The sequence below is a fragment of the Piliocolobus tephrosceles genome, chromosome 6, assembly GCF_002776525.5.
Source record: "Piliocolobus tephrosceles isolate RC106 chromosome 6, ASM277652v3, whole genome shotgun sequence".
Taxonomy (NCBI): Eukaryota; Metazoa; Chordata; class Mammalia; order Primates; family Cercopithecidae; genus Piliocolobus; species Piliocolobus tephrosceles.
In genome coordinates, this window is record NC_045439.1 from 122,250,674 (window position 1) to 122,272,097 (window position 21,424).

The 21,424-nt window shown below is 53.6% G+C and overlaps 2 protein-coding genes across 13 annotated transcripts in view; one reads left to right on the forward strand and one right to left on the reverse strand.

Annotated features, from left to right (window-relative positions):
• NRL (neural retina leucine zipper) overlaps positions 1-10,645 on the forward strand; it is a 37,459-nt gene extending 26,814 nt beyond the window's left edge. For 5 of the 12 annotated variants that reach the window (XM_023227416.2, XM_023227414.2, XM_023227409.1 and 2 more), the window contains 3 exons: positions 6,794-7,019; positions 8,659-9,066; positions 9,916-10,645. In XM_023227416.2, the coding sequence (XP_023083184.1) occupies positions 8,686-9,066; positions 9,916-10,248 (714 nt within the window). In that variant the 5' untranslated portion in view covers positions 6,794-7,019; positions 8,659-8,685 and the 3' untranslated portion in view covers positions 10,249-10,645. The remainder of the gene's footprint in view (positions 1-6,793; positions 7,020-8,658; positions 9,067-9,915) is intronic. The other 7 variants (XM_023227418.2, XM_023227408.2, XM_023227413.1 and 4 more) reach the window with 3 other exon arrangements.
• Positions 10,646-13,390: 2,745 nt separating this feature from the next.
• CPNE6 (copine 6) lies at positions 13,391-20,501 on the reverse strand. The gene is given in 19 exon segments (XM_023227354.1): positions 13,391-13,586; positions 13,707-13,881; positions 14,084-14,320; positions 14,462-14,595; positions 14,917-14,968; positions 15,060-15,114; positions 15,192-15,325; positions 15,589-15,648; positions 15,897-15,983; positions 16,206-16,310; positions 16,671-16,760; positions 16,852-16,935; positions 17,101-17,175; positions 17,341-17,415; positions 17,788-17,967; positions 18,363-18,534; positions 19,842-19,956; positions 20,455-20,473; positions 20,475-20,501. Coding segments are annotated over 18 exon segments (1,839 nt in total). The 3' UTR covers positions 13,391-13,586; positions 13,707-13,743.
• Between the last annotated feature and the right edge of the window lie 923 nt (positions 20,502-21,424).

A 21,424-nucleotide genomic window follows, 5' to 3' on the forward strand; every position in this document is an offset into this window, starting at 1 on the left:
ACACACACACACACACACACACACACACACACACACACACACACACACACATGCCTTTTCTGTTCATCCCTTAGAATGAACATCTATTTCATCTGTGTCGCTTCTATCCCATGTATATGCCTATATTTTTGTACTTATCACACTTTACTATACCGTAGTTACTTTTATATCTCTGTAATCCTCACTAGAGTGATGATTTCAGTCTTGTTTTTTTCCTAGTTCCTAGCAGTACCTGGCCTATAATAGGCACTTAATAAAAGTTGGTTGAATAAAAGAATGAATGAATGCCACGTTTCTGAATCATTCTTTTTCACCATTACTTTTTTCTCTAGCTTTAGGCAAATGGAGCAAGGGGCTCATGTGTGGATTTCCTTGTACTGCTCATTTCCCCTTACCTGCCACACACTTTAGTTCCCTGCCAGGGGAGCCTGGCCCACCAGCTGGCCCCATGTCCAAGGAGTACCACCAGGGGGCGGAGTGTGACCAGCCTTGCCCTGATCTGCATTGTCCTCCCTGGGGCCTCTGGGTTCATCCTTGAAGTCTCACAGCCCCCGCGTAGTGGATGCTGTGGTGTGCAGCCCAGATTCCCCCTTCAGGATCGTGGCGCTCATTATTCCAGCTGCTGAGTGTTGGCTGCTGATGGCTCACAGCTGAGTACTTCCTTGAGCACTATCTGTGGCCAAAGGGAGCTGTCTCACCAAATGCAATGCCTGCTTCCTGGGGGCAGAATGTATCCAATGAATGGTTGTTATAAAGTACAGAGGCCTAGCCCTTTGCCTCAGTTTGGGACAACTCTGAAGGTCCATCCCAGTCCCAGAGCTCTTTAGGCTCAGCTGATTACAACTGCAGTGCCATTCAACTGTTCCCTCTCTCGGGGCCTGCAACTCTCACTTTCTTCGAAAGGCTCCCTGCCCCCTGCCCAATAAACCACTTGCAAACAAGGTTCTGTCTCAGAGTGTGCTTCCAGTTGCAGATATTCCCCAGGCTCAACTTGGTTATGGCATTAGTCCTCTAATCTGACTCTTAGTTCATTGTTGCCTTCCTCCACAAACACAAAGTGCTGACATATGTGATCCTTTAGAACACAAATCTGATCACATCATGTCTCTACTGAAAACCCTCAGTAGCTTCTCCCTGCTCTTAGAGTAAAGCCCAAACCCGTAATCCCAGCAATTTGGGAGGCCGAGACGGGCGGATCACGAGGTCAGGAGATCGAGACCATTCTGGCTAACACGGTGAAACCCCGTCTCTACTAAAAAAATACAAAAAAAAAAAAAAACTAGCTGGGCGAGGTGGCCGGCGCCTGTAGTCCCAGCTACTCGGGAGGCTGAGGCAGGAGAATGGCGTAAACCCGGGAGGCAGAGCTTGCAGTGAGCTGAGATCCGGCCACTGCGCTCCAGCCTGGGCGACAGAGCGAGCCTCCGTCTCACAAAAAAAAAAAAAAAAAAAAAGCCCAAACCCTTAATGTAACCTCCCACACTCTGCGTGATCTGGCCCCTGCTGACTTCTCCAGCTTCATCTATCACTGTTCTTCCCACCTTCCAGGCTTTCTACTCTTTGGCTACGTGGATCTTTTCTCAGTTTTGTGAGCATGTCTACCTCTTTCCTGCCTCAGAGTCTTTGCATATGTTGTTTCTGCAGCCTGGAATTCCCACCCTGTCCACACCTCCAGGCAGGGTCACTTCTTATTCACCTGACTAGTCTTGGTTTAACATGACTTTCTTAGGCAACCTGTCCCTGTGATCCATCCCCTCTGGCCTTGTATTAGAGTATGTCTTCATGGAAGAAAATTTCATAGCACCCTGCCCTTCTTCATAGCACATTCATCTCTATTTAAATGGTTTGTTGTTATGTAGACACATCTCTAACATATGTAGGACCTGCAGCAAGAGTACAAATAGAGGCCCTCAAACCTTGTGTTTAAATATTTAAAATGGGCTGGGTGTGGTGGCTCACACCTTGTAATCCCAGCGCTTTGGGAGGCAGAGGCTGGAGGATCACTCGAGCCCGGGAGTTTAAGACCAGCCTGAACAACATAGTGAGACTTCTTCTCTACAAAAAATAAAAAATTAGCCAGGCATGGTGGTGTGCGCCTGTAGTCCCAACTGCTTGGGAGACCAAGGTGGGAGAGAGCTTGAGCCCAGGAGTTCAAGGCTGCAGTGAGCTGTGATTGCACCACTGTACTCCAGCCTGGGTGACAGAGTGAGATCCTGTCTCAAAAAAATAAAAAATAAAAATAAAAAAATTAAAATGTATAACTCAGGGTCGGGCACAGTGGCTCATGCCTGTAAACCCAATGCTTTGGGAGGCTGAGGCGGGTGGATCACTTGAGGTCAGGAGTTCGAGACCAGCCTGGCCAAAATGAAACCCTGTCTCTACTAAAAGTACAAAAATTAGGGCAGGTGCAGTGGCTCACGCCTATAATCCCAGCACTTTGGGAGGCCAAGGTGGGCGGATCACGAGGTCAGGAGATCCAGACCATCTTGGCTAACACGGTGAAACCCCATCTCTACTAAAAATACAAAGAAAAATTAGCCGGGCATGATGGTGGGTGCCTGTAGTCCCAGCTACTCAGGAGGCTGAGGCAGGAGAATGGTGTGAACCCAGGAGGCAGAGCTTGCAGTGAGCTGAGATCACACCACTGCACTCCAGCCTGGGGGACAGAGCAATACTCTGTGTCAAAAAAAAAAAAAAAAAAAAAAATTAGCTGGGCATGGTGGTGCATGTCTGCTACTCAGTAGGCTAAGCCAGGAGAATCACTTGAACCCAGGAGGCAGAGGTTGCAGTGAGCTGAGATCACACCACTGCATTCCAGCCAGGGTGACAGAGCTGTCCAAAATATATATATATATAAAAAACACAGGCTAACAAACTGTTACAGAAAATATATTCTGTTCTACCTTGACAAATATATTGACAAATATATACTTCACAATGGCCTGGAAGGCCAGGTTCAGATTTGTATTTTATTTGGAATCCTCAGGGTTCTGCACCAGAATGTGGTGGTGTAGGGGAATGTAGTTTTGGCCACTGGCCCTCAGCTGGGCCCACTTCGCCTTCCACCCCTGACGCCATCTTGGACTGCAAGGGGCCTTGTGTGGAACCATGTGGACCTCCCATCAGACCATCCCAAGTCTGTCCACAGCCTCCTGCAAGCGGCTGCCCCTTGTCTACCCTTTGATCTTGAAATGTGTGAACCAGTCATGTGGCCCAGCTGTGGGAGAGTAAACTCAGGCAAGAGGTTCATGTGGGCTCTAGGAGTGGGCTCGGGCCTTTTGGACAGGGAATGCTTAGCTATCTGGAGTGTGGTCCTGAGAGAGTTAAGGTATGGGCAGAGGAGAGTTGGACTTCTCACCCATGTGGTGGGACATAGTCAGAGGAGGGCCAGAGTGGAGCCTTCTAAAGCACAGGGCCCAGGGCAGGGGCCACTCATGCCTGGGCCTAAGGACAATAATTTATTTATTATTATTATTTTTTGAGACAGGGTTTCTTTCTGTCTCCAAAGCTAGAGTGTAGTGGCGCCATCATGGCCCACTGCAGCCTCGACCTCCCCAGGCTCAGGTGATCCTCCCACCTCAGTTTTTGTATTTTTAGTAGAGACAGGGTTTTGCCATGTTGCCCAGGCTGGTGTCAAACTCCTGGGCTCAAGCGATCCACCCGTCTTGGCCTTCCAAAGTGCTAGGATTACAGGCATGAGCCACTGCACCCAGCCAAAGGGCAATAATTTGATGTTTCTCTGTTTCAGCAGTCTGTAAGTTTCTTGAAGTCAGGGCTGGTATTGGTCTAAGTTACTGAGGAGTTGCTAATGTCTTACTTAGGGTGTGGTGCAGAATAGGTGTTTAATATGCATTTGTCAAATGACCGTAGGAGGTACACCAAGAAGAGGTTGAGGATTTGGATCTATTACTGAAGATCTAGATACCATGAGCCAGAACTAGGAATGAGAACCAGTCTTTCAGGGTTCCAAAAATGGGAGTGCAGGACAGAGGAGAAGAGGGTAGCATCCTGAAAGCCTGACTGTTTCATCTTCTCTCCTTCCTCTTCATTTTCTACCCTACTCCTGCAGGCCCTTTGCCTGCCTGCCCCTCTTTCCCCATGGTCCAATATCACTCCATCCGTATCTTGCTACCTTTCTGTCCTTTGGCCACTGGTCTTCCTCTGTGGCCTATCTATGTGTCTGTTTCTTTGTATTGGTGTCTAGGTCTTGGTCCCCAAGAACTCTTACTGTTCTAGTCCTTGTTCCTCTCCACCCCTCTTGTTGTCCTCTACTCCCTTCTTGGTCCTCTCCTGGAAGACTTCCTCTCTTTACCCATCTCTTCCATGTGTCTACGTCTTTCTGTCTCCTTTAATCCAAATCCCCATGGAGCCCCTGACTTGTCCTGTCCTCTATCTCACATTTATACCTACTGCCTCCCTAGTATCCTTCCTCTGTTCTATTATTCCTGGAGTCACGCTGGCTTCATCTTTTTCATTCCTATTTTCCTGTCTCCAGATGTCCTTGAGCCCGTCAGTCTCAGTATTCATTTCTCAGTCTTCAGTGGATATGGGAGATGGGCTCTACTTTCTGGGTCCCCACTGACTGCCACAGACTCTCCTCTCCATGCCCTTGGTCCTTTCCTCTGGCCCAGACTGGGCCCAGCCCTCACTCCCCCAACTCCTTTCCCTGGTTTAGTGGTGCCTGGTCTGAGCCCCAAGCAGCTCAACTTGCCTGAGCTTGTTTAGTCTGACTCCCTTAGCCCGTTAGCAGCTTAGCCCTCCCACCTCTCCTTTGAGCCCTCCAGTAAACAAGAGGATCAGTGCAGACCTGACAGCTGCTGGTTGGGGGCAAGTGTCTGGCCAGGCCAGAGCAGGCATGAAAAAGGGGCTGCACTCAACATTTCCCATTCCTTCTTCAACCAGGGAAATTGTAGAGTCTCTTTCCTTGGTGTCCACTTTAGAGAGCTACATTCCATGGGCATGGGTGTGGGGTCCTGCCTCTCCATGATCCTTATTCCCATTTTGTGGTTGGTTCCTAGGCCTTAGGCTTTTTTATTCTTTTGAGAAAGCAGCAGTAGATCCAGGCAGTCACACAGAGAAGCCTGAATGGTGACGATGGTTTCTGCTCCTTAAAACAGACACCCAGGTGTGGGAAGAGAGTGATGTCATCTGATCTAGGTTTTCCAATATGTGTATGGAAAGCATGGTAGGAGAGACCACATACACACGCACAGACATATACACATGCCTCCCCAGGGCAGCTGGGTAGACTGTAGGCATTCTGTGCGGTTCTCAAACTATCTTTCTTTTCTTTTCTTTTTTTTTTTTGAGCTAGAGTCTCTCTCTGTTGCCTAAGCTAGAGTGCAGTGGTGCGATCGCAGCTCACTGCAACCTCCACCTCCTAGGTTCAAGTGATTCTCCTGCCTCAGTAGGAGTAGCTGGCATTACAGGTGCCCACCACCATGCCCAGCTAATTTTTGTATTTTTAGTGGAGAGGGGGGTTTCACCATGTTGGCCAGGCTGGTCTTGAACTCCTGACCTCAAGTGATCCACCCACCTTGGCCTCCCAAAATTCTGGGATTACAGGCCTGTACCACTGTGCCTGGCCTTTAAACTTTCAAGCATGTCAGACTTGCTGGAAGACAGATTTCTGGGCTCCACCCCCAGAGTTTCTGACTCAGTAGATTTAAGGTGAGACCAGATAACATGTATTTCTAGCAAGTTCCCAGGTGATACGGATGTTGCTGCTCTGGGGACCACACTTCAGAAACCACCATCTTAGATAATCTGTATCTGCCAGCTCTTCCCCAACATCTAAGGCTGGGACCAGGTTAAGTTTTATAAGTGATGACCTTTGGGATCTGATGGACACCCAGGCCTCTGTGTTGAGAAAGAGGACCTATTAACCCCATGGGAGTTTTGGGTGGCCTCAGAAGGTAGGGAGTGGCCTTTAACTCCATAGACCCTATTTAAACAGCTTCGGACAGGTTTAAACATCTCCTTGGATAATTCCTAGTATCCCTGTTCCCACTCCTACTCAGGGATGATAGCTCTAAGAGGTGTTAGGGGATTAGGCTGAAAATGTAGGTCACCCCCCAGCCATCTGGGAACTAGAATGAGTGAGAGAGGAGAGAGGGGCAGAGACACACACAGGGAAAAGGTGAGAGAAAGCAGAGGGCATGTGAGGCCAGTCACAAAAGTGTCTCCAATGGACTGGTGGTGATTAGATTTCAATGTCCCTTGAGGCCCAGAAGTAAGGAACAGAGTTCCCTGTTCTCCTTTCTCCTACCCCTTCTCCCAAGCTGGGCTGCGTGTCCTGGGGCTGGATCAGCAAGAATGGGAGAGACAAAATACAGGATGGCCAAGTCCTGGAGATCCCCTGTGGGAAAAGTTGCTTTCCTTTCTGATGCAACCGCTATGAGGGACATAAGACCAGTCAGCATGAAGGTGGGGCAGAGGCAGAAATGTGAGGATTCTTGAAAATAGGACACAGACCCAATAGGCCAGGTGAGAGTGGGCCTGGGAGAGCTTATAGTCTCCAAAGACAGACGAGGAGCTGCAGGGTCTTGGAAGGTGGGGGTCCTGGGAGTTTGTCTGGTCCTGTTTTTCCAGTCCCAGGCTATGCATGGCTAGGGCTGAGGGTTGTGTTCACATGGAGGGGTGGTGGTTGAGACCCATGTGGCTCTCCGAACTGGGAAACTGAGCACTTGGGAGTCGGATCATCAGTGAGGAGCTTTGTTGGGGAAGATGCCCCCTTTCCTTCTTTGAGAATAAACATACTTGTACTCTCCTCTCTCTCCATTTCCCCCAACCCCAGGCCAATAAGATATGCAAATGATCTCCTTACCTCATTGGTTGGAGGCCCCAGGACCACAGATGACCTCAGAGAGCTGGCCCTTTAAGAATGCCCTTTGGGCTCTGTGCCCACAGCCCCCTGGAGCTGAGCAGAGGCACCAGGCCCTGCTCCATGGAGCCTTCAGTCTCCTGGGAAGCTGTGCCTGTCTGGCTCTGGCACTGACCACATCCTCTCTGCCATTTCTAAAGTGAGTATATCCAGGGCCTACCTGGGTGCCAGGCCACTCACCTAGAACCCCCTCTTTCAACACCTGCTCTTTGTTGTCTGTTTTCAAGAATCCTTACACTTTGGTACCCTACTCCATTGCCACCCTGACTGGCCTGTGTCCCTCACTGCTATCACGTCAGAAAGACAAACAACCTTCCCCACTACTCCTTCTGTACATCCAATTCTTTCTGGGTACCTCTCTCAGTATCTCACCATCTCCTTTCTGCTAAGACCCAGTTCCTTTAATCTGTGTCTGTTTCCATCCCCTCTGTCCTCTCAAGGGTGACAGGTTCCATAGAGAGGGCAACAACCCTGCCATGGAACAGGAAGAGAGAGGCCTGAGTCTTACTCTTGCCTCTCTGGGTAGAGCCTGGGCGTCAGAGATGTGGTTGGAAAGAGGGCTACCTAGGCTTGGGGAATCAAGAAGGAGCCGAAGTCTAAGCCCTGGGGATGAACACTCCCTGCTGCACACCTTCTGGGGATGGGGTGGGAGTTACTGGAATTGGGAGCTGGACTAGAGCTTGAACTTCAAGGCTGGGAAGGGTATCTGAGGTCACCCAGCCAGAAGTTCCTCAGGTGAACATGTGCCCCATGGTTGATAACAGACAGGAGAGTTCCTTGGTGACATAAGTTTAGGACACTTTTTGTTGAACTTGAACAGATGGTTTACTAAAGGATCGCTCAGGTTAATATGCTCTTGTGCTATGTGAATCTGTAAGAGGTGGGGATAGGAGGCAACATTTCTCAAAATTATCTGAGCAGAGACCTCTTCTTGGGTGTTCCAGAGTGTTCCAGAGAACACTCTTTGGTGTATGTTACAAAGTCTAACTGCCCTCATTGAACAGAAGGGAAAACGGCTCAGAAGGGTGAAGGTGATCTGCTCAAGTTCACACAATGTAACAAGTTGTGAATAGAAGAAGGAAAATCAGTCTTGGTCGGTTCCCCGTGGAGACTGGCCTTGAGAAAAGATGGTGGCCAGGTGATCCTGATCTTTCTAGAACTAATTCTTGGACCTTTCTTTTTTCCATATAAAGACTCTTGCCCCTACAAAAGGATTCATTGATTGATTAATTCGTGGAACAAATGTACACTGAGGGTCTTCTATAGGCAAGACACTTCCCTGAGTGCTTTGAGAGACAGAGAGGTATAACAACACATTATCCTTGTATTTTAAAATTCACAGCATACATGCCTTCCCACTGTCCTAAAATATACACTCACTCTGTCACAGTTAATTAAGCAATTTTTAAAAATGGCTTGGAAGTGGAATGATGCCTCTTGAGATGACAGACCTCTCGGCATGTCTCAGCACTAGGGTTGGGAGCACTGCCATACTGCTCTTGCTTTTCATAGATCCTGAGGCATCAGTGGGGTGAGAGGCTGTACTGTCCTTTTCCTCCTTCAGGAATTCAGCTGCTTGTCCCCTATCAGGAGCCCCTGCCCTCTGAAAGGTTACTCCTCAGCCTGGCGGGGACTGTGCAGTGAACAGAGCTGCACCATCCCTCTGGCTTTCCCAAACTCTTGCTCCAGGGCCCTTGGGCTTTGAGGGAAGAGGGACTTGGTGAAGAGGGGATGGCAGGTGGCCTCCAGGTGCTCCAGACCTCTCCTCCTCTTTGCAGGTGCACCCCTCTCAGCCCAGCTCCAGAATGGCCCTGCCCCCCAGTCCCCTGGCCATGGAATATGTCAATGACTTTGACTTGATGAAGTTTGAGGTAAAGCGGGAGCCCTCTGAGGGCCGACCTGGCCCCCCTACAGCCTCACTGGGCTCCACACCTTACAGCTCAGTGCCTCCTTCACCCACCTTCAGTGAACCAGGCATGATGGGGGCGACCGAGGGCACCCGGCCAGGCCTGGAGGAGCTGTACTGGCTGGCTACCCTGCAGCAGCAGCTGGGGGCTGGGGAGGCACTGGGGCTGAGTCCTGAAGAGGCCATGGAGCTGCTGCAGGGTCAGGGCCCAGTCCCTGTTGATGGGCCTCACAGCTACTACCCAGAGAGTCCAGGGGAGACAGGAGCCCAGCACATCCAGGTGAGTGGTCAGCAAGCTGGCCTGAGGGGAGGCAGGGCAAGGAAGGAGGACTACCCAAGGGAGGAAGGGGAGCTCCCAGAGGGGGTTATGGACTGGGACAGGGGACAGAGGGCAGGAGAAGGGAAGAAGGTCCCTTGAAAGAAATCAGATCGAGAAAACTACATTCTGCTTCTCCCCCTTTTCTCAAAATGGAGAGAAATGAGTAGGCTGAACCAGGAGGAGCAGGGAGAAGATAAGATTAGCAGAAAATCCAAAGGGAAGAATTGAGCTGGGGAGTGGGCCACTCCAGGAGATAAACAGAAACACGGTGTGTGGAAACCAGGGAAAGGGTTATGTGTGGAGTGGAGCCGGGTTAAGACTGGTTTAGATTGGCCTTTTCAAGACTTCGTGCTTCCCAGCCCCCAACCTTCTCAGGAAGGATTGGTACTCATCCTATTAATTACAGACACAGATGGGGGTGTTGAGGGCATTAGGATGTAATCCAAATCCTGTGAGGGTCACCGGGTTGCGGGCTTCAGGACAGGGAAACGCAGAGCGTTGGAGGGTTGGGGGCCGTCTGGGCGTGGGTCCACTGGACACACCCGGGCCTGGAGCTGGATGCCGGGGATCCCAGAGACGAGCCCGGGGTTCAGGTGCGCGGTGGGCTCGCCTGACCGTGGCCGGCTCGCCTGACTCAAACAACGGTCAGCTGGGGAACCCGGAGAGCGTCGGGGCCTGGGGCGGGGTCTGGACTGAAACAGACTGCGTGGAAGGGCGAGCCTTCGGGTGAAGGTGGAAGCCGGGGCGGGGCGGGGCCAGGTAGCGTCGGGCCCCCGGGGCTGACCCGGTTTCTGCACTCTCCCTCCGCAGCTGGCCGAGCGGTTTTCCGACGCGGCGCTGGTCTCGATGTCTGTGCGGGAGCTAAACCGGCAGCTGCGGGGCTGCGGACGCGACGAGGCGCTGCGGCTGAAGCAGAGGCGCCGCACGCTGAAGAACCGCGGCTACGCGCAGGCCTGTCGCTCCAAGCGGCTGCAGCAGCGGCGCGGGCTGGAGGCCGAGCGCGCCCGCCTGGCCGCCCAGCTGGACGCGCTGCGGGCGGAGGTGGCCCGCCTGGCCCGGGAGCGCGATCTCTACAAGGCTCGCTGTGACCGGCTAACCTCGAGCGGCCCTGGGTCCGGGGAACTCTCCCACCTCTTTCTCTGAGCCATTCAGAGCACCTTGTGTTGTAGTGGGGGCTGGGTGGGGTGGCACCGCCCAGGAGGCGGCTGCACTGTTCTCTGCGTCGTTACCAGAGCGCCTTCTGGTCCTAGCCACGCCCTGTATGACCGCGCAAATATCCCCAAAGCTTTTGGGTTCTCAAGTCATGCCCGAATTTAGATGCTGGTCATTTTCTGGAGAGGGGTCCCCTCCCCTTACGAACACAGAAACCCAGCCCACATGACTAGCAGGCTGAGCTCTGCAGGGACCAGTGCCAGGCACTGGGGGGTGGAAGTGTGGTGACACAGTGAATGAGAGGTGGGGGAGGGTTGCAGCTCCCACCTCAGTTTAGTTTTTAATTCAAGGTTTTCAACCTGTAACACATTAAAGCTGTAATTAGCAATAAGGCTCTATTTTCATTCTGAAGCTTGTAACCTCCCCATTTTAGCACTACAGAATTTTCAAGGTTTCAACACCCAATAACTAGACAGACTAGGAACTCTATCCAAGATGCTTTTTCCCTGCCCAACCCTGTGGCCTTCAGGGCTCAGAGCAGCAAAGGCCTGAAGAGTGAGCTCTGGGGGTTGTTGGTGTGGGTTGGGAGAGAGCTCTGTGCAGAAGTCTGGAAACCTGGGTCCTAGTCCCAGCTCTTCATGGGATCCCCCTGTCACCTTGAGCAAATCGATTACTTCCTGGACTTGTGTTACTTCATCTAATTCTCATTTGGATTGGACGACTTCTGCTCCCTTTCCAGTTCTGGCATCTCCCCAGTGTGGAAGTCCCAGTGGTCTCCCCAAGAAGTCCCCAAGACAATCTCGCCAAGGGCACCTCCTATCCTGCTCCGGTTTCCCAGCTGCAGCCTAGGCAGGGGATGCACAGCCCAGGTGAGGAAGCCTGGCTTCTCTGTGAGCACATACATGGGTCCTCTGCAGCTCCCTCCAGGCTTCCTGGGCCTCCAGACCTGCACAGGGTGCTCCTGCCACCTCCCGCCTCTCTGAGGGCTGAGGCGAGACTTCTCCTGGGATGACAAGGAGCTGAGAGAGTGCAGCTTTTGTGAATTAAACTTGAAGTCCAGGCAGAATTCTAATGCAATAGGCTAAATGCTCCTGCAATTTAAGAAGTGTTCATTCTTTATCCCTGCTTCAGGCTACTGTTTTGTGTGTCTGTGTGTGGGAGAGGGAGAGAGAGGGAGAGAGCGAAAGAGCAAGAAAAAGGGAAGTCCCCACCTGGAGCTGAGTGGCACATCTGTTATGGGGAGCCAATGGAAATGGGGTGGAGGGGCAGGCATTGGAACAGATGGATCCTCCCCCTCTCACCACCACCACCACCAAACTCAGAAGCCTCAGTGGCCCAACTCAGCCTGTCTGTGGCTATCCAGGTCTCACAGTTTCCATGGTAACCCAGTCCTCCAGTTCAGCAGCCTAAGGGGAGGGCAGATGGGGCCTCTGGGCAGAGCACAGGCGTTGTGCTGGGAGCAGCCACCTCACCAGTTACTGTCATCTGTCCTCTACTGGACATAATAAATGGGAGAAGCTTTCGGGCATGGGGGAAGAAGCTCCCATATGTCCCTCTTCCTTTCTCCCCCCTCTCTCCACCCCCTCCCCAGCTGTCTCTTCTCTTCCCATCACAGTTCTTGCTCCCTCTTCCCCCTCCTCTATCCCAGCTCATCCCTCCTCCATGTAGGAGCCTGCAATGGGAGTCCTCTCCTCCATCGCTCTCAGAATTTCTCTCATCTCCTCTCCCTTCCCCACCAGTGGCCACTGGCTATCCTCTCTGGCTCTGGATTCTCTCTCCGAGGGGCTCACAGAATCTTTAGCTTCTCTTTCTTCATCCCTTTCCACACTCATTGTTGAAGGGACAGGATGGGGCAGGGAGGGTTCTTCCAAGAGCCCAGCTCTTTTTCTCTCACTCTAAATTTCACCTGTGTCTATCCTTGCCTGCCCTGGAGCTGTAATTCAGACCCACTACTTTTCTTGTTCACTTTTCTCACCTGCATGGCACACAAAGGCAGACAGAACCATCCACAGACACCTGAGCACACAACTAGGCCTCATATACCTGGGTCTCAAAATGATACTCCTGGGTCACCTGAATATACTTAAAAAAAAATTGCACACTGCAGTGATTAAGAGTAGTGCTTTAGGTGGGGCGCAGTCGTTCCTGCCTGTAATCCCAACACTTTGGGAGGCCAAGGAGGAAGTTTGAGACCAGCCTGGCCAACATAGCAAGAACCCTGTCACTACAAAAGTAAATAAATAAATAAAATAATTCAGATGTAATGGCATGCACCTGGAGTCCCACCTACTCAGGAGGCTAAGGTGGAAGGATAACTTGAGCCCAAGAGTTCAGGGATGCAGTGAGCTGTAATTGTGCCACTGCACTCCAGCCTGCGTGGCAGAGTGAGACCCTGTTTCAAGTTGTAGTTCTACCAGTTTTTTGACCATGGGTGAGTTAAAACGAAGCCTCACTTGATTGTCAGAAAAATGGTGAAAATAATGGTAACCACCTACTGAGAATAAATGCATTTAAATAAGCACTTAGCATAAAGTTGACACATGCTACATAATGATATTTGCTGTTGTTGCTGATGTGATCGTTAAGTGTGTGAATCTGTGTATTCACACACTGCACATCCCTGAGTCCATGAGTGTGACCCATTAAGGCCATGAACAGACACACACATTGACACACCCAGGAAACCAGACTGTACAGGCCTTAGATGCTCCACTATGTTCCCAGTTCACTAGCAGACCTGCTGCCCTCCTTTTAGTACCCCCAGCACCTGTTCTTGGCCCGCCCCACAGCTGTGTGGGGGCTGGGGTTCAGCTCCTGGGGGACTCAGCGGGGCCTCTCTGGAGACAGCTATAAGAAAGCTTCAGTCCGCCCCCATGACAGCCCCTAATTATCCCCGTATCTCCTGTAATTAACCTCCATGGTGTGTGGACCCCCTGGGGTTGGGAGGTGAGGGTGGGGACTCCTCAGATCCCACTGGCACATAGTTGGGGTAAGACTGCAGAGACAGCAGCCTGCCTGGGGAGCTCTGTCTCAGATTTTGAAAGGTGCTGGTCCTCATTTCTTATGGTGTGTGTGGGTGTGCTGCAGGCTGCCCAGTGGACATCTGAGGCATGATGGTTAGAGGCTGAGGTGCTAGGAGCAGTTCTCTTTATTAATGGCTAGAAAGTCAGGATCACCCAAGGAAGTCACTGAGGGGCCACAGCATTAAGGGTGTGGGGTTTGGAGAGATAGGAGCAGGGCCCACCACTCACGTCCAGAACCCAGGGGGCACAGCTGGTCCAAGAGGTGGAGGCATTGGTCACTGGAGTCACGAGGGTCAGGACAGGCACCTGGGAGTAGGGGGGAGAGTCATAAACACTCTCTTTTACACTACACCCAGCCTAGATGGGCTCTACCAAGCCCCACTTTGCACCCCCTGTGTCCACTCCTTTGGACCCCCCAGGACTCACTGAGAGGCTGAGGGAGCGTCGGTCCGGAGGGTAGCAGTCATGGGCTAGGGCTGGGAGTCGTGGCCAGTGTGCAGGGCCTGGGAGCCCCAGGGCTGATGCCCTGGCTGGCGTAGTACTCCACCACCTGCCGTGGCACCTCAGCCAGGACACACTTGGCGAGTGCAGAGGGGGCAGCCTAGGGTGGGGACCGTGATGTGGTTAGGGGTGGGAGGACGAGTAGGGCAGGCAGGGTCAGCTGAGGGAGAAGTGGGGCTTCAGGGTGGCCAGTTAGGCTCCAGCGTCCTTAGCAGGACATCAAATGGTGGAAGACGAAGGTCAGATTTGGGGGGATGAGAAGCTGAGGAGTCCTTCAGCCGGAAGGGGCCCAGGGGACTCACATCCTTGAAGTCTCGGAAGGGCACAAACTGGACAATGTCTCGGGCTGCAGGCACCCCTCGGGGGCAGCGCAAGGGACCGTCGTCGCCATCCAGCAGCCGCATGTCAGAGAAGTCAGCATTGCCCACGCCCACAATGATGATGGACATGGGCAGGCGGGAGGCACGCACGATAGCAGTGCGAGTCTCAGCCATGTCGCTCACCACACCGTCAGTGAGCACTAGCAGCACCGAGTACTTCTGAGGGCGAGCAGAGAGGGTGGAAGGGTCGGCTTTGTGTGCAAGGGCATTGACACCGTTTCCACCCAGGTGCAGGCCCTGGCCCTGGCACCACTTGAAGACACATGGGGTAGCTCCTGTTTGCCCACCATGTCTTCCTACCGTGGCTTGGCCTGTGCTCTGCTCCCGCTGGGCCGGCTCAGCCACACGGTTGATGATGGGGGCCACGTTGGTGGGGCCGTAGAGCTGGATCTGGGGCAGGCAACGACGGTAGGAGGCGATGACCCCTGAGATCTCTGTGGGTGAAGAGAAGTTGAGAAGCTGGCAGAAATGAGCAGGGCCCCTTCCTGACACTCCTTAAAGCAAGGAAGTGCTTCCAGGTCTGAGGACTGCCCTGCCGTCGAGTTCCTTCATTAAGCAGTGGGAGAGTTGGACGGTCCCTTGGTGGGGAGAGTTGGGGGCAGATGCTGGGCCTCGGCCCTGGAAGCCTCACCTGATGAAGACAGGCCTGGGATGGGTAGAAGGGACAGGAAGCTGGGCCCTTGGGAATGGAGTCTGTGCTCCTGTGTGGGGTGTGTCTGGGGAGAGGCGGGGCAGGTGAAAATCTCCCCTTTTACCTTCACATTCAGGATTTTCCGGGTCAAAGTTGATAGCAAAGTCATGGGACACCTGCAAGGGCAAGGCGGGAGCAGTGAGGGCCTGCCTCTTCTTCCTGACTGACATGCCCCCCATCTCCTTCCTTCCCTTGCATCTAGCCTACCTCGAAGTTGGGGGGGATTCGAGCCCCAAAGCCAAAAGCTGGGAACCGCTTATCACTGGGGAGAAGAAAAGGCTGTGGAATCCGTCGGGCAAGGCCTCGCTGCCTGTTCCCTCCCGCCCCACTCCCTCCTACCTGTCATAGTCCTGGCAGATGCCTCCCACTGCACGCAGGGCCTGCAGGTAGTGGTTGGGCTGTCGGGGGCTGAGGCAGTGCAGGGACTGGCTGCTCCTCGGGTCCCCATTGGAGGCGGTGAAGTCGATGGCCACCTGGGTAGGGGTAGAAAAAAGGTCATGCTGCAGCCATGAGAGCCACCAGATTGCCTAGGCCAGAGCTGGGATCTGTAGGGAAGACTAAGATGAGTTGGGGGGGGAGGCTACAGGTAGCCACATAATGATGGGGGGTACATAAGCTGACAATGCAAAGGCTCGTGAGCAGCCCAAGTGTGAGCAGTGGAGATTCTGGGCTCCTTCTATTCACTATGGACTCAGCCCCTCCCTCTTGCCTGTGTGCCCTCCCTCTGAGTATTTACCGTGAAGCTGATCTGGCAGCCACCCATGATGTAATCCAGGAAGGTGTGTACCTTCTCCACCTGGAGGTAGGGAGAAGGGTAAGGTGAGGGGATGGGGTGGTCCTTTGAGGAGGAAGCGTGGGTAGGGCTTCTGTGGGGAACATGGGGAAGCCAGAGTTTTTTGGGTTGCAGTTGGGGGTGAGATAGGGCAAGGGTTCCCAGTTCCCAGAAGCAGAGAAACTGGTCTTTGAAACAAGGGAAGGGTTGAACCTGAGAGTGTGGTAGGGGCAGGGACTGGGGCAAGGCTTGAAGCAGGAAGTGAAATTTACCGTGCACTGGGCCAGCACTACCGTCCCTGAGCTCTTGTAATTCTTCTTCTTGTCCCGATACTTGGGGTTGATACAGTCCCACTGCATCTAGACCCCACCCCACAAGTTCAGGGTCACAAATCCATCAGGTGACCCCTCTTTCTCGCTTCCAGCAGAGCCTCGCAGAGCAAGACCCCCATGGCTTGGTCCTTCAGCTGAGCCCAGGTGCTTTCCACCCTCTCCACTTCCTATGGAGGTCTCTCCAGAATCACCCCCAGGATTCTCCCAGGGATCTGGGTGGGGATTCTGGGGGTGGGGTATTTGTGGCACCTCCTGCCCAGGGTTTGCCGTCCCTTCCTGCATCTCCTGGAAAGTGCTGGTGAACTCGCCGATGAAATCATGCTTCCCACTGGAGTCATAGTCATATACCAGGAACTGAGAAGGCAGGGGGAGGAGTAGGGTCAGGTTGGAGATGCTCTGCAGTGTTCACAGTGAGTAGGGGGACGCAGAGGCAGGGGCCTCACAGTCTTGAGGCCCAAACAGACATCCTCAACCTGCCCAGAGAGGCCACCTGCTGAACTTTGTTCTTTGGCTCAATCTGTCAGGGACTTTGGCCACTGATAAAAGGCACACATGTGGGAAGTTTAACATAGAGCTGTGACCTGTTATTTATCCCACAGTGGGATGTGCTTATCACATCGGGGAGAGGAGGGAGGCTTGCCACAAGCAGGGAAAAGGTCTTAGATAGCAGACTGGCTGCTCCAAGTAGGCGTGCTGGCTTGGCTGGGACTTCACCTTAAGAGGTCGGTGGACATCACAGCTACACAGGGAATGCAGGGACAGGCGAAATGGCTCCCAGCTGGGGTTCAGATTGTTCTTCACCACCTTGGAGAGGTACCAGGTGGCTGGTCAGCTCCTGTCTGGATTTTCTTACTTTGCTCTCCCTCCCTTCATCCCCATAGCCCCAGGCACCAACCTCAGTTCTCCAGACCAGCTGATCACTTTGGTCCTCATTGGTCTTATAGATTTCCATGAAAGGGTCAGACTTGCTGAATAGATCCTGAAGATACAGGAGAAAGGGCCCCTGAGGCTGGTGAGAGCTGCAAGGAGGGTAGGGGATGGGCTCACACTGGGAAAGGAGCAGGCCTGGGCTCCTGGGATCTGTCTTGAGTGGGAGGCCTAGGACTGACAGGGGAGTTGGGGGCCTGGACTCTGGGGTTCCAACCTTGTTGTCCAGCTTGTGGGCTCTGAAGGTGAGTTGCACATAGTCGTTTGTGCCAGAAACCTCCTCAGCCACGATCTGCAAGGGGGATGCAAGTGGCAGGACTCCTCTATCCCTACCACAAGGGCCACCCCATCCCCTTTCCCTTAGGTGGGGGTGGTCCTGGGCATGATGTCACCATAGGTGTCCATGCAGGGGCATTGAATACCTGGACCAAGGGTGAGTACAGGTGATTTTGCCTACCGTGATGGTGGACTTGCCCGCAGTCTTCCCATTCTTCAGCAGTAATGGCTTAGTGATCTTGGTTTGTGACACAATCTGGGGATGGAGGTGGAGGGAGACCCAGCTGTGACATCCCCATCTGCCTTGGCCACGTACAAGGGATGGAATAATAAATGCTCTGAGTGTCCACAAGGGTTGCCACTTTGACTTGGGCTAGGGTTGGGCTCAATTTTTACAGTAGTCTGAAGAGGGAAGCACTCTGACCACTCCCCCATTTTTTAGATAGGAAAAGTAAGACTCAGAGAGGTTAAGTATCTTTCCTGAGGCTGCACAGCTAGTGAATGGCAGAGATGGGAGCCAAGGCTGGGTTGAACTAGCTCTAGAGCTCATGTTTTCTCTCATTTCGGTGTCCAGAGGCAAAGCTGATGGAGGTAGGGTAGGGTAGCCGGGGCAGCCAGGAATGCAGACCTGGCCCAAGGTGCACTCCGTAGAGCCGAGGAAGGTATCATTTCGGGGGCTGGTGGCTCCGTCCTCGGCATCGAACACGTGGAACTGCAGGGGCTGCTTTTCCTCAAAAAAATACTCGAGGGCCAGCACCCGGGAGAAGACAGGGCTGGAACAGGAGCGAAGCACCTCCGTGCGCTCTACCTGTGGTAGCAGTTGAAGGGAGGCAAGGGTTCTCTGGGAACCAAGGATACTTTTCCCTGCCCTGGACTGCCCTAGTTACGCCAGCTCTTCTTGGGCCCGCACGTCCCCAGCAACCAGCTCTTCACTTCCTAAGCTGATCCCTGAGCTTGGGGTGCTGCCTGCCCACTGGACCCTCCGTCCTCTGGGCTATCATGAGGCCTTTGGGAGCAACCCCGCTGCCTCTGGGGCAGTCTCAGTCCCCTCCAGGACCCCATCTCCAAGGTTACACAAGCGGCCTCGAGAAGGCGCTGCAGAGTCCACACATTTCCCTGCAAGGCTTTCACTGCTCCCACCCAGGCTCCCTCCTTCCCAAGCTTAACCCAGGTTAGTTAAGGAGAAACCTGAGCTGCTCTCACCTCCACCCACTGCTCATCAGAGTAGAGCTTGAGCAGCACGCAGGGGTGGGGTTTGGTGAGTGTGTCCCGGTCCAGGAGGCCATGGCAGGACACCCGCAGCTCCACCCGAGAGGCCCCCAGCGTCATGGTTGGGGGCTCAGGCACCCATCCCATCTCAGGGTCCGACATGTCACTGTGGGGACAGAGCAGGTGGCCTGGACCCTGGAAAGGGAAAACCTGCCAGCAGAGGGGTCTATCCTCTGGGGTCCCTGGGCCCCACCCCCCTTAACCTACTTCCCTAGACCCGGGGGCCTCACGAACCTCCTACTTCCCCTGCCCTCTGCTCAGCTTCACCAGAGCTCTGAGCAGGGGAGTGCAGTGGACCTGAGCCTCCCACTCCTGCACAGAAGCCCTGTGCTGCTGGCCTAGGTATGCATGGATGGGGCTGGAGAGGGCTGAAGGCTTGGGGTGGGGATGTTCCTGGCAGTCTTGGCTCCTAGGCCATCGATTGATCTACACTTTCTGTGGCCTCAGCACCTTCTGCTATTTCCCGACTGGTGTTGGAGCCAGCGCTGCACTCAGTCTTGGCACGAGGGAGCTAAACTAGGGCAAGGGGGTGGGGCAGGGGGTGAAGAGGCCCCTGGAGGTCTGAAGAGGATGGGTCTCAGAAGTGGAGTCTGCAGTGGGCAGGAGACAGGTTGGAAAGTCCCCTGCTGGGTTATCCCTATCCACCCCCTGCCCCCATTCCCCTTCTGGCTAGCTGATGGAAAAGGAGGGGTGGTGGGCTGGGAGGCAGGACCGGGGCTCTGCTGAAAGCTCTTTCAGGCTCCTGGCAGGAGCTCCAACTATGACAAGCCTCACATCCCTCCCCACCTCCCCTGTTTTCACACTTCTTGGCAGCACTGGCACTGTCTCTTAGCGACAGGATTTTTGGGGAGTCGTGGCTCCCTCCATGCTGCCCGTGGGATGCACGCATGCCACCTTCCCCCAGCAGTGCTACCAAGCCTCGGGCTGAAGCAGGCAGGGGTATGCCGGCCCGAGTTCATGGCCGGTCAGTCCATCTATCTGTGTCTGTACAGATCTCAGGGTGAGGCTGTCTGATCTCATGTCATGCTTCCCCGAGTGAGTGTGCATTGGTGTGTCTGAGTGCCCCACCTTCCGTGTCAGTCCCCCCATGTTGTGTGTCCGTTTCCAGGAGGGTGTGACAGTTCCTGTACCTCCCTCAGAACTGGGACCTTTCTCTGGCTGGGTATCTACCTCCCCACAATGTGTGCCTTTCTGGATATGTGAGGGAGGGTCTGGGCTGGGGGAGGGGGATCTCTGCTTTGCAGCCACAAGTCTCCCAGTTCTTGGGGGGTCCCCGAGATAGGCAGGGGCTTGTGGTAGTGAAGGGATTGGGCAGGGCTGGGATCTCTCTGTGGGCTCCAGGAGATGTTGTTATGGTGACTGGGCCAAGCTGGGCTGGGCTGGGGCTGGGCTGGGGAGGAAGGGTGGGCTCACCTGGGCTCTTGGTCGGGGGCTCCTCTCTCCGGCTCTCTGGCCCTGGCCCTGACTCCCTTGCTGCTCCAGCCGCTGGCGCTGGCTCCAACTCCGGCTCTGCTGCTATTTATGGGGCCTGGATGGGGAGGGGTGGGGGGGGGCGCAGCACCAGCTCCCCCCGCATGGATGGATTGGGAGGGAGAAGAGGGAAGGGGCAGGGCCACAGCCTGGGAGGGAGCCACAGAACCAGGGGAGGAGGGCGGGCTAGGGGTGGCTTAGAGGCAGGACCCCTACAGACACAGTGACACACATCTTCCCCTTCACACCACACCCACACCCAGAATTACAGAGATGCGCACATTGCAGTGGTGCATGCATACACATTCACACAGAGAAATGATGGCGACACATGCACCCACGACTCACAGGCTCACACATATCTTGACACACACAGGCGCCAGTACATAAACTCACTGTGACACCATGACAGTTACAGCCCCCGGCCGATACACATTGGGAAACATACCCCTTCTCACATCACTTTCAACATTGTTATACTAGCTAAGGATATCTGCAGTCACATATACAGGAACACTGGGCTGTCCTTGTCACACATGTACTCACTCACACTAACCCGGAATATAGCAGAATGTAGATCTTCCCGTGCTCCTTAAAAACCATCACGTACCTTGCTGAACGTCATAGCTTTGAGAATGATGTCCAGTTCCCTAGCCACCATTTTATAAGGAGACACAGGAAATGGACATAATTGCTTAGGGACACTCAACCTCATATCCTGGTCACATGAGGGCATGTGCTGAAAGACTGACTCCCAAGGCTTCTTCCCGGTGCCACAGTATACCCAACACCCCCGGAGATTCAACCGATACGGCCTTACCCTTGTGGGAGGGGCTGCGCCATGCACAGATCTTAAGGAAACAAAACAAGTCATTACTGGTGAAATCAGTAATTAAGGGAAGTAAGCAGTTGCCTGGGGAGCTGCAAACCACATGTGAAGACGTTTGGGCACATTGTGGTCTGCGATGAGTACGCAAGAGCATTTACCTTCACCCTCCATCCCCTTAAGCTGCTCATGTATTAATGTAGCAGCCATTTATTGAGCATCTCCTGGGTGTCAGGCACTGTGCCAGGTGCTGGGGCTACACAGGTGATTAAGACATAGCCTCTGCCCCTGGGGGAGGCAGATGTATATGAAACAGAGAGACAGAGAGAGGATAAGCCAATACACATATGCAATTAAGTGTGACAGGTGCAATGTTATGGACCTGCTCAGGATGCAGTGAGAGCACGTTAAGGCAGGGTGTGATATGGATCAGTGGGGAAGGCATCAGGAAGGGCTTCACAGAGGAAGGGGCTTTTGAGTGGGATCTTGAATGCCAAGATAGTATTTGTTAGGACACCATGGGAGGCAGCGACTTTAGTTGTTGACCTCATGCCACAGAGACTTCTGCTCACCTGCAAGCCACTCTGCTATTGAGATTTCTGGCTAGTGAGGGTGCCCCCAGGACGACACAACATCATGTAATTCCCCCATTAGTGTGCATGTGCATGTACACACACACACACACACACACACACACACA